At 45.5% G+C, this 14351-nt stretch overlaps 1 protein-coding gene across 6 annotated transcripts in view; it reads left to right on the plus strand.

Moving 5' to 3' along the window:
• Positions 1–12912, plus strand: part of CELF1 (CUGBP Elav-like family member 1) — a 112971-nt gene extending 100059 nt beyond the window's left edge. For 3 of the 6 annotated variants that reach the window (XM_027837854.1, XM_027837858.1, XM_027837856.1), the window contains exons 10-15: positions 1943–2071; positions 2486–2599; positions 3082–3267; positions 6289–6432; positions 6655–6821; positions 10032–12912. In XM_027837854.1, coding sequence (XP_027693655.1) covers positions 1943–2071; positions 2486–2599; positions 3082–3267; positions 6289–6432; positions 6655–6782 — 701 coding nt within the window. In that variant the 3' untranslated portion in view covers positions 6783–6821; positions 10032–12912. The remainder of the gene's footprint in view (positions 1–1942; positions 2072–2485; positions 2600–3081; positions 3268–6288; positions 6433–6654; positions 6822–10031) is intronic. The other 3 variants (XM_027837855.1, XM_027837860.1, XM_027837857.1) reach the window with 1 other exon arrangement.
• The last annotated feature ends 1439 nt before the right edge of the window (positions 12913–14351 follow it).

Consider the following 14351-nt stretch of genomic DNA (forward strand, 5'->3'; position numbering starts at 1 on the left):
TAATGGTATTCTAGAAGGCAAAGACTATGGGCTTATAGTCAATAATAACTTACCCAGCAAAACTAAAGAAATAGGGGGAAGGAAGGAGGAAGGCAGTAAGTATTTTTATATAGTTCCTCCTATGTGCCAGGCACTGTGCTAAGTGCTTTTTACAAATATCTCATTTGATCCTCATAACAACCCTTTGAAGTTTAAACACGAGTTAAAGAGAAATATAACAACGTAAACACAAGTACTCACAAGGGACTAAACACTAAAGGCTAAGTTGCTTACATTCTAATATGGGGAAATCATGCATGTGTCCCCACAGAAGCCTACTGTTGGGAATCATAGATGGTGTCCAGTTGGACAGGAGGCTTGGGTGTAGTTCTGTTTTGTCTTGATGATCTTAAAAGAAGAATGGAAAAGGAGGGGAAGCAAAATACGCCAGGGGTGAAAGGGAGAAGCATGTTATGGAAAATCATCTCACATGATTGGGGTGTACATGTAGAAGTCTCTATGAAGGAGGTGGTCAGGGGCAGGGGGGTGACTGACACTGGAGCTTCCCCTCTCATCTAAACTGATCAAAAGAGGCCAAACACACATTTGGCTACAGAAATAGATTTCCTTTAGTAGAGAAACAAGAGGACGGAAGTGTGAGTGCGAGTTTAGTGGAGCACTAGCCCTCAGCTAAAGACACTTTGAAGTGTTTACAAAAATATTTATAGCAGCTCTTTTTGTACTGGCAAAGAATTAGAAACTGAGGGGATACCCAGCAGTTAAGGAATGACTGAACAAATTATGGTCTACACCTGTGCTGAAATATTGTTGTGCTTTAAGAAATGAAAGGGATGGTTTCAGAGAAACCTGGAAAAACTTACATGAACTCGTGCAGAGTAAAGTGGACAGAACCAGGAGAACCTTTTATATGGTGGCAACAGTATTGTAAAGACAATGCACAGTGAAAGACCTGGGGACTCTGACTAGCTTAAAGACCATACATGAGGGACTGCTAAGTGGAGCAGTGGATAGAGCTCCGGCCTTGGAGTCAGGAGGACCTGAGCTCAAATCCTGCCTCAGACACTTAACACTTACTAGCTGTGTGACCTTGGGCAAGTCATTCGACCCTGACTGCCTCATCAAAAAGCAAAAAAGGAAACAAAACAAAACAAAAATCATACATGATCCCAAAGGAGTAATGATGAACCATGCTACCCACCTCAAGAGAGAAGGGAAGAACACAGAGCAAAATGAGATCTTTTTTGGGACGCGGCAAATGTGGAGATTTGTTTTACCACATTTAATTATGAGGGACTTTTCTTTCCTCTATTGGGGGATGAAGGAGGTGGGAGAGGTAGAGAATGATGATTTTTGACTGATTAAAAAAATAAATTTAATTTTAAAATGTTTTCCTTTTGGTCTTCTGTCCATGATTCTTTTTAGTTTGTATCAATCCATTGTATATGCTATGTTCTCAAAAGTAACTTACCCAGCAAAACTAAACATAATCCTAAAAGGGGGTAAAATAGACCTTTGAGGAAATAGGGAAGGGAAAACCCTTTCATTCTGAATTAACCTTCTAGATCTAGTTCTCTTATATTTTCTGTTCATGTATCTTTCTTCCCGAAGAGCAGGAACTCTGTAAAGGGGCCCTCAGTTTTTATTTCATAGATGCTCCCAAGCTACCTACCAACGGTAACTGGTCCTTCTTTCCTGATATATACCTTAAATATTTCCTATTCCTGTAGCTAATTCTTGAGCTGAGATTATGTCTTGTTGGATTCAAAATGTGATATGAGGAGAAAACACAGAAAATCCTTCTTTAAAACGTTAAGCATAGCTAAAGTCTTTGGAACCTTAAGATGAAGCTGACATTTTCGATTGTTAAGGCTACCATTCTGTCAATTTTGTTTGCATCGATGGGATCAGTCTTTTGTCTGAAATGTTGCTTTCAATTTTGCAGGACTAAATGCAATGCAGTTACAGAATTTGGCTGCTTTGGCGGCAGCTGCTAGTGCAGCTCAGAACACACCAAGTGGTACCAATGCTCTCACGACATCTAGCAGTCCTCTCAGTGTCCTCACCAGTTCAGGTAAGGCTGACCACGGGGCGGGGGGAGAAGCAATTCTCTCTGAGGGTCTGATCCTAACTTTGCCCCTAACCTCCCAGGTTAATTTGGGCTCCATTACTTGTCATCCCATGTCTGTCAAAGGACATTTGTTGTTGTTGTCTTTTGTTATCTTTTCTAATCCATGTATGAGATGAAACTTCAGAGTTTTCATTTGTTTAATATCCTATTTTTAAAGGTAGGCTAATAACAAGTTGTTTCCAAGGCTTTTCTGATTTGAGTTCCCATTTCATTTTGTGTTTCCTCCTTTTTCTTTTCCTAACCACTGTGGAAAAGATGACAAAACTATGTAACTGGACTTGCCTTTGCAAATAGAATGCTTTCTGACTGTGGATGGGATGTGGATGGGCCTGTGTTTAAGTCTTTCATTTTTAATAGCAGGGTCCTCACCAAGCTCCAGTAGCAGCAACTCTGTTAATCCAATGGCTTCCCTCGGAGCCCTGCAGACCCTGGCTGGAGCGACTGCCGGCCTCAACGTTGGCTCCTTAGCAGGTAAGAGACAGACAGGAGTTCCACAATAGGGGCTGGTGGAAACTTAAGAAAGTCATGAAGTGACTATTGTGGATGTCTTCTGCATGACTGCCCATGTATACTGAATTGTTTGCCCTTTCGGTGAGGGGGTGGGGAAGGAGGAAGGGAGGGAATTTGGAACTCAGAAGTTTAAAAATGAATGTTAAAAATTGTTTTTTTACATGTAACTGGGGAAAATGGAATACTAAAAAAAAAGTCATAAAGGAAATATCGATAATGCAGAGTAGGCATAAAAGTATGATGCTTTTCACACATCTTTGTGCCCCCAGAGAGCCAGTGGTTAAACATTTACCTGTATAGTCCTGTATACATGGGAGTTAGTCCTTAAAGGGGCTGTCCATTTCATAACTTAGCCAGGTTTCAAAGAAGAATGATGAACACTTTCCTTGGGAAACCAGTGGAATGCTTTTTCCCTAATAGCGCTGTTGTTTTCCCGCATCCAGGGATGGCTGCCTTAAATGGCGGCCTGGGCAGTGGTGGTCTTTCTAATGGCACTGGAAGTACTATGGAGGCACTCACACAGGCCTACTCTGGAATCCAGCAGTATGCTGCCGCCGCACTCCCAACACTTTACAACCAGAACCTGTTGACACAACAGAACATCGGTGCTGCCGGAAGTCAGAAGGAAGGTAGGCTTAACCCCGAGATTTTAGGGCTAATGATGGGGAGTGGAGGTGGCGGGGTGGGGAAGAGGAGGCAGAGTACAACGAATGTCCAGAACTTGGCATGGTATCATACTGCTGAGGTCTGGGGTTTCCTTGGCATGGCATCTCCCTCTGCTGATCGAAGCTGCTATTCCACACGTTGTTTGAGTGATGCTTTATTAGAAAGACTCATCACCTGGTGGTCACTTTTCTTAGAATGATTCTTTCCCTGTAGCTAGGCTAGTCTGGAGATAGTAGACATGTGGTCTATTGCTAAAACTTCAGGTGAAGCTTGGTAGGGCCTCTGGGAGTTTGTCCTGAGCTGGCACAGCCTTAAGGAACTAGAGTTTCCTCCATGCCATGATGAGCTGTCGGGAGGAGGGGACGAGGATCATTGTGGTGGCCAACGTGCAGCCTTGTCGTGGAACCTTAAGCTCTGTGCACACTAGCCAGCCCCCCCTTAGTCTTCAGGGATGACAGTGATACGCTTGTGCAATATTCTTGATCCCTGAACAAATCAGAATTCATCTTATTTCTGACATTTTGATCTTTAATGCTGAACCTCCTGAAATTGGCTCACTTCTCAGATGAAGAAACAGGTACAATCTGTGGCCTTGTCTAAAACCAGATGAAAATCTTAGAAGTCCACTCTTATTAGAAAGTTATTTCTACAGTGTTATTTATGGCTGTGTATTCCTTTTTTTTTTTTTAAAGGCAATTGGGGTTAAGTGACTTGCCCAGGGTCACACAGCTAGTAAGTGTCCAGTGTTTGATCTGAGGCCGGATTTGAACTCAGGTCCTCCTGACTTCAGGGCCAGTGCTCTATCCACTGCGCCACCTAGTTGCCCCTTGGGTATTCCTTTTAACTGTGTCACCTTGCAGGTTCTCTACCTCAGATTTAAATTTTTCAAAACGAATTCGATTTCATTAACAGAGTAGACAAACCAGGATGTAATGAGTTAGGAAAAGAGCAAGGGAGTGAATTGGTCTGGTAATTTGAGGAAGGATTGATGAAGTAAAGAAATGGAACTTCAGTGTAAGTTTTATTGAGTTTCGGAGGCTCATCCTAAGAGTAAGCCGGCTGTCACTTAGACATTGCCTGGGGAAACAAGGACTTTTTCTAGCATTGCGTGTTCACATTGGACTGTGTTTTTGTAACCCATTGAGAGTTGGCATTGTTTAAACATTATAATTATGAAAGAGGCAAGCATTTCAAAGCACCAGCAGTAAGGGAAGCACTTGACACTGGGTTTGCCCATTTTTCCAGCTGCATAGGCAGGATCCACTTATTAATAAGCAGGTTGTGTCCCCAGTATTCATCTGTAAATCAGTTGTTTACAACCTGAAGCACATCTTATGGCAACAATCTTAGGTTAGGTTCCCAAGCCAGCTCATAGGAGATCATAGGGTTCTAGTTTAACCCATAGTAAGCTTCACTCTTGTACTACTGTAGTACTAGCTTGATTTCTTAGTGCCAGAATGGAATTGAAGGAAAGGTATTTTTCCCCTTTCTTGAGTGAAGGGCCAGCCTTGGGCAAAATTGTAAAAGAGGCCAAAAAAAATTTTTTTTAATCTTTCCGTTTCCTTTCTATACCCTTCTCTCCTTTCAGACAGTCAGATATTTATTAGATGCCTCCAACACACCATATATTGGAAATCTACGTGCAAAAGTTAAGCATCTCTTACTGTCCTGTGCCTTAATTCTTCCTAAGGCTCTCTCCAGCAGTGCCCTTCTGAGACATGCTTATTCCCTAAGGTTTATGATGGTCCCAAACTACCATCCTCCTCTGCCCGCATTTATAAGTCCCAGTTCAGTGTAGCTTCAAGTAGGTATGCCTGGCTGCTCAAGTTATTACATATATACATCTGCCAGAATGAACGAATGAATGCCTCTTTGTGATATTGACTCATCTTGTTAATAAACAAAAGCATTAAATATACCAACATAAGAGGACCTAATCTCTGGGGACAGTGTGTGCTGTCCTCTTCCCTGTTCCTACCCTGCTGGAGTGTCTCTCCCCAACCCCCACATCAATCACAAGCTTGCGTTGACAGTCCTCCCCACTCATTCGTCTTTCCCTGAATTCATCTGCTCAGTTAGATAGGCTCTTTGTACCCTTAAAGGTGACTGACTAGTGGCTAATCTGCAAATGGGTAAAAGGCTGGAGGCATTCTGCCCAAGCCTCTCTCCAGTTCTTAGGTCACATATGCATTCTGGAAACAGTAATTATTTTATATTTATTTTAACTCGCATAAATTAAAATATAGTGTATAACAACAACAGCAACAAGAACACATTTTTTCTTAAATGGTTAGGAAAGTGGGACACATTGGAAGGAAAACAGTCGTTAACTGTGTAACTAGTTGATAGCTCCGCAGGTCTCTGATTTGTCTTCTAAAGGGGAATACTCATTGACCCACACCTGTCTTAACCTCCTCAAATTTCAGGCAGTGTGAAGCAAAGTGTTTTTGTGAATGGGAGCCCCTGGAGCCTGCCTGCATCAGCAATTCCTGTGATACTAGTCATAGTCTTTTTGCTCTCCTTCTCAAACTCCAGGTTCTTTAAAAAGTTGAAACTTTTTCACAATTACTTACAGGTGGTTTATGTCACGCTCTAGAGGTTTTATAAGTAAAGTGAAAGCCTGGACTATATTCCATTGTCCTGAAGAACTGCGTGCCGGCAGTCTTTTGTCTCTTGCCTAAGCAGTCCACACTGACCTTTTAGGTAGCCGACTGACTCACCCATCATTGCCAGTACCTTAGAGATCTAGCAGCATCTAGTCGAGTTACTTACTCTATGCAGCGTTCATCAGAGAGTAAGTAATGGGGTGGAAGAGACAACAGAGCTAGGAGACAAAGACCCTTCCTTAGTAAAGGGAAAACCCTCCTTTGGTGAATAGATGGCCCACCGGAGCGCAGGGCTCTGGTGACTCCAAGTTGTACAGACTGTTTGCTGGGATGGGCGGCTGCTCTGGCCTAGCTGTTTAATCAGTGGGTATTTTGAAGGTCCAGAGGGAGCCAACCTGTTCATCTACCACCTGCCCCAGGAGTTTGGAGATCAGGACCTGCTGCAGATGTTCATGCCTTTTGGAAATGTTGTTTCTGCCAAGGTTTTCATCGACAAGCAGACAAACCTGAGCAAGTGTTTTGGTATGTTGACTTCTGTTTCTCTGGCATTGGAGGTGAGGGATCTGGCCAGGGGTTACTTGGTGCAGTGAGCTGTCAGTGCCCAGGTTCTCATCGCAGCTTCTAAAGGTACAGGCCTTGCAACAGCCACAGGGTGACGTGGGTGGGGGTGGGGGAAGGTATTGGGGTCACAACTTGCCTGCCTCTTCTTCACCCCCTCACGGTGGTGTGCTCTCTCGTCCACAGGGTTTGTGAGCTATGACAATCCTGTTTCAGCGCAGGCTGCTATCCAATCAATGAACGGCTTTCAGATTGGCATGAAACGACTGAAAGTGCAGCTCAAACGCTCCAAGAATGACAGCAAGCCCTACTGAGCATTCTCCCCTCTGGGACTGGAGTGAGAGGGTCTTCTGGTAAGTGGGGGAAGGAGCGCCCGCCCTTAGTGATTCGAAGCCCAAAGGCTGCGTGTTGGCAGCCCTGGACCCTGACCCCGCCACTCTCGCTGGCACCTCTTGCCCTGAAGACTCGGCTGCCGCCTCCTGTGGGAGTTCAGCTTCGTGCGGAGGACGAGTTTGTGCTTTGTTTGGTTTCCAGTGTTTTACTTTGGAGTTTAGGTGCCATATCGCGGAGATTTTTTTTTTCTTTATTTAAAGTTTGCTGTGTTTGTAAACAGTGTGTGTTGAGAAGGACCAACACCAGACCGCCTTGGGGTGGGAGGGAGGAGGGGAAGGAGCTCCAGAGAGCACGGACAGATTGCCCTGGGGACAAGTCTGGAGAGGCAGGGAAAATAGCACTGACTCTGGAGGGTGGGGTGATGAGACAGACACCAAGGGTCCCAGAGCTCCTCCTCTCAGGGGCTGTCTGTAGGACGATTCTTTTCAGCTGCTTAGAGGAAAAACAAAACAAAAACAAAAAACAGCTTCAGAGATTCTTGCCATCCATATTTAGGACCTTGTCTTTTTGCCTCTCTTTGAAAAAGGAGCTAGCAAGATTCTGGGAATAAAGCACCTGCTAACTTAGCTAGAAATATGCACTAGAGAAACAGATGTTATCACTTAGCAGCTTTCATCGCATTTGGATCCATTGAAATAGATCTGGATCCCTTGTGCCCTTGCTGGATAGGACTAGACTTAAAAAACAGCCATTCTATGGTCCCTCCTTTTTAACACACTAAAAAGTGTCCATAGCCGATTTTACATGAGCTTCAGTAAGGAAGGGGCTAGTTTAAAGTGGGCCAGCCACCTGATATTTTCATAATTCTGTCCACTGAATTTTTGGAAAAAGAGAATGTCCTTCTGTCTTATCCTAAGTGTTCACTGAGGCCAGTTTCTAGCTCAAAGGGCAACCGGCCAGGAGCACCTTATCTAACCTGGCCAGAGTAAATCATTGGCCCTAATTGTTTGGTGTCCCCTTCCCAGTGCACCAGGGCAGACAGCTGGTCCCTGCAGCCTAGTGTCCTGCTTCTGACCAGAGCCAGTACTTAGTATTTAAGAAGAATGAGAAGTCTGCATTTACACAGGGTCAGATTTTCCATAGTCTTTCCATGGATGTTGGTGGCAGTCAGACCCAGCTCTTGGACATTTCTGAGGAGCCGTTGTGGGTCCTTGCTTAAACCATCAACACCCCACCTTCATTGGTGGCAGAACGTTTACACACTCTACATAGTATTCATTTCATTTACCTCAATTTTTATCTTGTCCATTTCATGTCCTTTGTGCTGACCCCGTGCAAGTTAGCATCTTAGCTGCCTCTCACCCCATGTCATTCCCTTCCTGGGCCTGTAACCATGAGCAGCCCCAGGCTCTGCCTCTTCTCCACAAGGTGAGGTGGTTAGCTGAGCCTGAGAAAGGAAACGCTCTTCAGAATGCATGCCTTGCAGGGGCACTTGTGTTACCATTCGGAGTGAGTGTTGGCCCGCTCTTGGGACTGGGACTCTGGATTCTTAACCTTCAGAAGTACTAGCCTTGAACCATAGCATCCACCAGCAGTAGGAAGTCAGGTGGGGGCCTTCTCTGTTCCATACTGGCTGTAGGGATGGCTGGTGAAAAGTCATTAATGGGTGAATACCTGCTACCTTCTCCAAGTAGTAATGTGGGTCTGTGTCCTCTAGGGAAACACGTAATGTACACCTCTTAGGCTGAACCATGTAAACTTGAATTCTGTGCACTGGGAGAAATGTGTCCTGGTTTTCAGAGGAGAAAACTGTTCCAAAGGCTTCCAGGTTCATGGTGGGATTTTTTTTTTTTTTAAATAAAGAAAAAAATAATAAAAAGAGAAAAAAATGCGAGGTTGGGAGGCACTGTTCTGAATCCCTACCTGCTGGAACTGAGAATGTCATTTCTATTTTTATAGAAGTTTTATACAGCTCCAGGGTGGAGAATATTTATTAACTAAATTATATCTCTGGAAAAGGCCAGGATTTTGTAGAATCCAGAATGTGATTGTTTTACACACACAGGATGCTGTGTATTATTGAAACTACTGATTTTCAGTGGCCCATTTGCAGCCTGACTAGCCCGCCAGAGGGGGAGAGGATTGATGCTGTGACTTGGTAGAGGAGAAACCTGTGCTCCACAGAGCACTGCACTTATCACAACTTCCCTCTCTGCTTCCCTCCTTTGCCACCACCCTACAATGAGTTACCCAAAGCCGCCTTGCCACAAGGGCTCATTTGCCCTTCTCCCCCAGTGTTTCACCAGCACCCAGCCTCATGGGGCCAGCCTCTCATGATCTGAGACACCCCAAAGGCGGATACAATCCCCCTTTCAGTGTTGGGATCTGTGTCCAGTTGCATGCCTGTGTCAAAGGGCTCCGCTCCCTTGAAGAAGGAAGGTCAGGGTGTGAGGCAGCTGGAGGCCGAGGCCTGCAGCTCTCTGAGCTGTCCCCTTGGCCCTTCTTTGTCCCCTAGTCAGGCTTTGCTGTTAACCAGCCTGGAGCACAGCTCTCTCCTTGGGCCAGAAATGGGTTTTATGGAAAAGCTGCTCCGTGTTGGCGGAAAGGCTTGGCCCAGGGCCAAGCCAGAACTCGCAGTTAAGTCTTAAGTGGTCCTTTCACTCCCATTGTGTCGTCTGCTGTAATCTGTTTCTCAGTTACATCATGGAAGTGAGTTTGTCTTGAAAGCAGCCAGACCTCCAACCTCCCTAAGACTGGGCCAGACCCAAAAGGAAGCTGAGAGCTTGGATTTCCCAAACAGAGCACTTTGGGAAGAGGGCTTGTGAGCATTCCCAGCGTCTACCTGTCAGGGCAATCCTCGCCAGGACACCTCCTGCTTTTTTCTGGGGCTCATGACGCTGTCCGGCCAGGGGTGGAAGGGGTGTGGGTGATTTGACCCATGCATTGGGTCTGGTCGAGTCTGCTGAGAAATGTCAAAGGAAATCCAGGCCTTGGTTTCTGTTTTGCCCCTGGCAGTCTGATGTCTTCTTGGTGTCCTCCGTGTACTTTGACTTTCCCCTGTGTCCATCGTTAGCTTGTGCGAAAATTCCCTGTCACTTGCCTCCCCCAGAGGGCCTCCTTGTTTCAGGGCTGTACACACATTGAGTGTCCCTGTTTTCTCTCTCTTTGTTTGGACGTATTGCTCTGTGTAACTCAGTGGGTCTCCCTCTTTCTGGTTTGTTTTTTTCTAGATTCCTGCCGTTTGTTCATCGTTGTGCCTAAAGCATGTCGATGTGGCGTCAAGTACATCGTCCAAATCCTTGTCTCTTCAGCTTCTCTGATGCTTGAACTCTCACCTTTGACCTTGTGTTGACCTTTGATGCTGATGTGTATTTTTTATTATGTTTGTTTCTTTCTTTGTTTTTCTTTAAATTTTTTTGTGCTGCCAAATTGGTTTTGCTAGAACGACTGCTGAAGGGGAAATATTTAAACTTGCATTTGAATATAAAAAAATCTATTTTTCTAGAACTTCATAAGATAACCACTTGATTTTGTGATTCCAATTCTTTGTAATTGTCTTCAGAGCAGCCCTACTAGCACATGCCGTGTGGTGTTTGTATTTCTGTGAACACACAGCCAGTCCGTTTCTAGGCTTTGTTTTTCTGTGTGCTTAGTTTTAAAGCAAAACTTTGAAGCAAACAATGAAATAAAAGACGTCACTAAACCTTTGAGGCTCCTGAGCACATTTTGCTGATCTAGTTTCTGGGGCTTGAGGAGACAGCATGTATTTTTTTTTTCCTTGAGTTCTTAACTGCAGAAAACACTTGAACTCCCTTTTCTGTGTTGATAGCAGGCAGCCTTCTGGCCTTCCCGCCATGGTTCTCCACCTCCATCTTCGGTGAACTTTTGGATCCACATTGATGTTGTCCTGTTTCATTAACTCCCATGCTTGTTTCTACAATCTCCTCAGCAAAATGTGATGCTTTGGTTTTCCTTTCCAACTCAGACAATGCCCAGAAAACCCACGTTTTGCATGTTTCCTGCTGATTTCTTCACACCTTCGTATATATCACCTTCACCTCTCTGTTTTCTATAGTTTGCGCAAAAACTGACTGATTTAAAGGGTTTCAAAGAAGCTGTTTCAAATTGTTGTGGGGTTGATTTTTTTTTTTCTGGATTGTTTTTATTTTTGATGTGGCAAATTTCTCCTCGGTTGCCCATAAGATTGCTTGCCTGTGCACTTGGACTGTCTCCTGATTTGGCCTCCAGGCCTGGGAGGGAGCTTCTGGGAGGCTGGTTGCACACTGGTCAGGTAGAAATGTGAGTGTAGGGGGAGACCTAAGGATATATGGAAAGGGGAGAAGAGATGGGAATCCAGAAGGTGGCTGTGGGTGGGACACTTACAGCAACATTTCTTTGAAAAATCCCCTCACACAGAGACCTCCTTAGGAAGTTTGTGCCTTTCATTGACTTCCTGATCCTTTGAGAGATAGGGAGCCCCATTTAGCCTCCAAGGAAAGGTTCCATTTCTTGTCTCTCTGTTGGAAAGAGCCTGTAACCCTGCTGGTGACACAAGTACCAGCTCTTTTCCTAGGTGACAAGCACAACACCAGTCTCCCTGCTGTTTACAGACCTTGGGCGCTACTCTGGCTCTTCCCGCACTCCCTGTCTCCTCTCCCCGGAGGAAGAGCCAGCAGCAGTTCTGCCTGCCCTTCATAGGGGCCACTTTCCCCAGTCTCCTGGGATTCATTGGACAACCCATTTCAATAAAAAGTTGAATTGTGTAGAAGTGAGGTCTGGTCATTAAGAGTTGGAAGGATAAAGAGAAGGATTGAAGAGTGACCAGTTGGTGGAAGATGGAAATTATATAAAGGAGTGAGTGTAAGGATGGCATCCAGACATGCCAGAGGCTTCTGGGGGCCATGGGGAGATAAAGTGTCCTGATTCTCCAGGACTTTGGGGGAGAAATACTGAAAGGCCTAGAAGGAAACATTCAGTGCCGCTGGAAAGGCCTGAAGGAGCAAGGCCCAGCAGTATTCCAGTTCTGAGGGTTGGCATCTTGGAGAGTGCTACCCTGTAGTAAGCAGGAAGGGGAGAAGTGGGCAAAAAGAAGGGGGTTTGCATGGAAAAAGGCCAGAAGCCCCTGATCCTCGGGCTGTGAGCACCACAGTCTGACTGCACAGAGCGCCTTTGGAGGCAGAAGGCCCGAGTGAGACCCTGCCCCCTCCCCGCCTTTATCCAGAGAGAATCTATGTTTTGCCAATCTGTTTTGCTTTTGATTCCAAAAGGAGCTCTGGGGAAACCTGTGGATAAAACCAAAATGCCAAACGTTGATGTTATTTTCCTTTCCTTTCCTCTCTTTGATTGTTTTAGTTGTTCTGTGGTGGTTTTAATGGATTTGAGACCCTGGGAACGGCAGCTGCCTTTCTGATTTCCAGCTGCTTTTTGTGAATAATTTAAAAAGAAAAAAAAAAAGAAACTTTCCATTTTGGAGACAAACCTGTGTGAGTTTTTTATTGGTACAAACGTTGTATTTAAACACTAGGGGTTTTGTACAGTTTTTTGCCTTTTCTACTAGAAAACAATGTAAAGTGATTTCACAATGTGAAGAGAAAAAAATTGCCACTATGACCAAACGTACAGTCTGTTCTGCAGCAGCAATGGGGTTCAATCAACTCGAAGTCGTGATTCAGTTGTAGAGATGCTTTCCCCTTAACCTTGTTCAAGCTTTTCCTTTCTTTTCCCTGTTTTGATTTGCAAAAGAAACCGTCTCTTTTGTGTGAAATTGTGTTGTACTCTGTAGAAAATTATGGATTTTACTTTAATCGTTAAAAAAAAATTAAAAAAGAATAAAAAAAAAAGCAGCAGCAGCAAGAAGAGCCCTGGTCGCTTTTCTGGCCTGGTCGCAGAGTTTGTGTAGTGGGTTTAAAGATGAAAAGATTGTTATAAGTTTGGAACAAACGAGTATGTGTTAAAAAAGGAAATTTCCTTCCTTTGTGTGTTTTTCCTTTTGTCCCAATGGGGAACCTAAACCTGTTTTAATTGCACAGACACACGGACAAAAAGTCATTTTGTATCTGCCAAGTGTGGTACCTTCCTTTGTTTATTTGCTATTAAACTGTTTGAGAAGAATCTGTGTCATCTTTGTTTTCTGATGCTGTTGGGATGGGAAACTCCCCCCACTTTCCCCAGTGTCTGCCCTTCTCCCTACAGAGGAACGTGACGAGAAGGCAGAGCCTTGCTCCTGTAGGACATGAGCAGAAGCGTTGCTGTGTGGCCTGCCCCAGGGGTGCTCCAGAGCCCCGCAGTATTGCTGTCACAGACCACACGCTTGTAGCTCCTCTCAGAGAACTGCCCACACAGCCTCCTGGCCTGTTCTCTTCCCAAGACGAACCCCACACTCTCCCGCTTCTTCCCTGGACCTCAGTGAAGCTCACAAATCCCCCAATCCCATCCCCCCAACTGAGATGTGACACAGTCAGGGAGTCTGAAGAGCACGCTCCAAGGTCAGTAAAGTAGACCCACATGTCTGCGAGTAGCATTGGGCCTGCCTTCAACACTGTGGTGAAATCCTGCCCATAGCCTTTGTCCTAATGCCACCACCAGCCTAGAGGTACAGACCCTGCCCGTGGCCACAGAGGCCAGACTGGTGCTGGGGGCCTTCCAGCCAGTGTCACTGTTTAAAAAATGTTCAGAAGTAGATACGCATTCAGCCAGTGAACACATTCACTAAGACCTGTATGTGGAAAGGGTCTGGTGCTAGGTGTTGGCTAGAGGCAACGCCAAAAAGGAAAGTGCCCTGTCCTTGTTGTCCTCTGGGATGGGGTCTTGTATGTACTCAGGTAAGGCAGTGTGTAGGAAGACGAAAAGCAAAGCACAACGAGGCCTGGCTTAGATGTCAGTGGAGGGCATGGAATTGGGAATTGTACCATACGGGGCATTTCTGGAGAGCCTTTAGACTTGATTCGCTCTGACATGATGGAGGATCAGGGCCCCGACTTAGATCCATGGTGCCCATTGTGTGGGGGACAGGCCAGCCAAGGTCCAGATCAAGCCCTTGCCGTCTCTCTCATTCATCCGAGTGCTGTTGCGTAGCACAAAAGGCAGGAGTTTGGAAACCCAGCTTCTAGTTCTGACTCAGTAGCTCTCTTCCCTTACCCTCGCGGGGGTTCAGTTCTCTGCCTACCTCATGGGGTCGCTGTGGATGATGTGAAAGAAAGTATGTGAAAAGTCTTGCAGAGGACAGAGGGTACTATGATCCCAACAGCTGGGGAGGCTGAGGCTGGGAGATCACTGGAGCTTGGAAATGCTGAGTTGCAGTAAGGCTGAAGTGTTTGGCGCCAGAATGGTGGGCACCCCAGGAACAGGGGTCTCAGGAGGGGCAGACACGCCTCGTTTGGAAACAGGAGGAGGTCAAAGCTGTTGGGCTGAACAGCAGTGGGTTTGGGTCCTTCACTGGTCTCTGCAACTTTCTGCCTGGGTGGGGCAGGAGACCCAGACTCAACAGAGTGGAGAGGTAGAGAGGAGGAAGAAAATGCCACCGGAAAGTTACTTATGAATATACAATGAAG

The sequence above is a fragment of the Vombatus ursinus genome, unplaced genomic scaffold (assembly GCF_900497805.2).
Source record: "Vombatus ursinus unplaced genomic scaffold, bare-nosed wombat genome assembly UNPS02014822.1, whole genome shotgun sequence".
Taxonomy (NCBI): Eukaryota; Metazoa; Chordata; class Mammalia; order Diprotodontia; family Vombatidae; genus Vombatus; species Vombatus ursinus.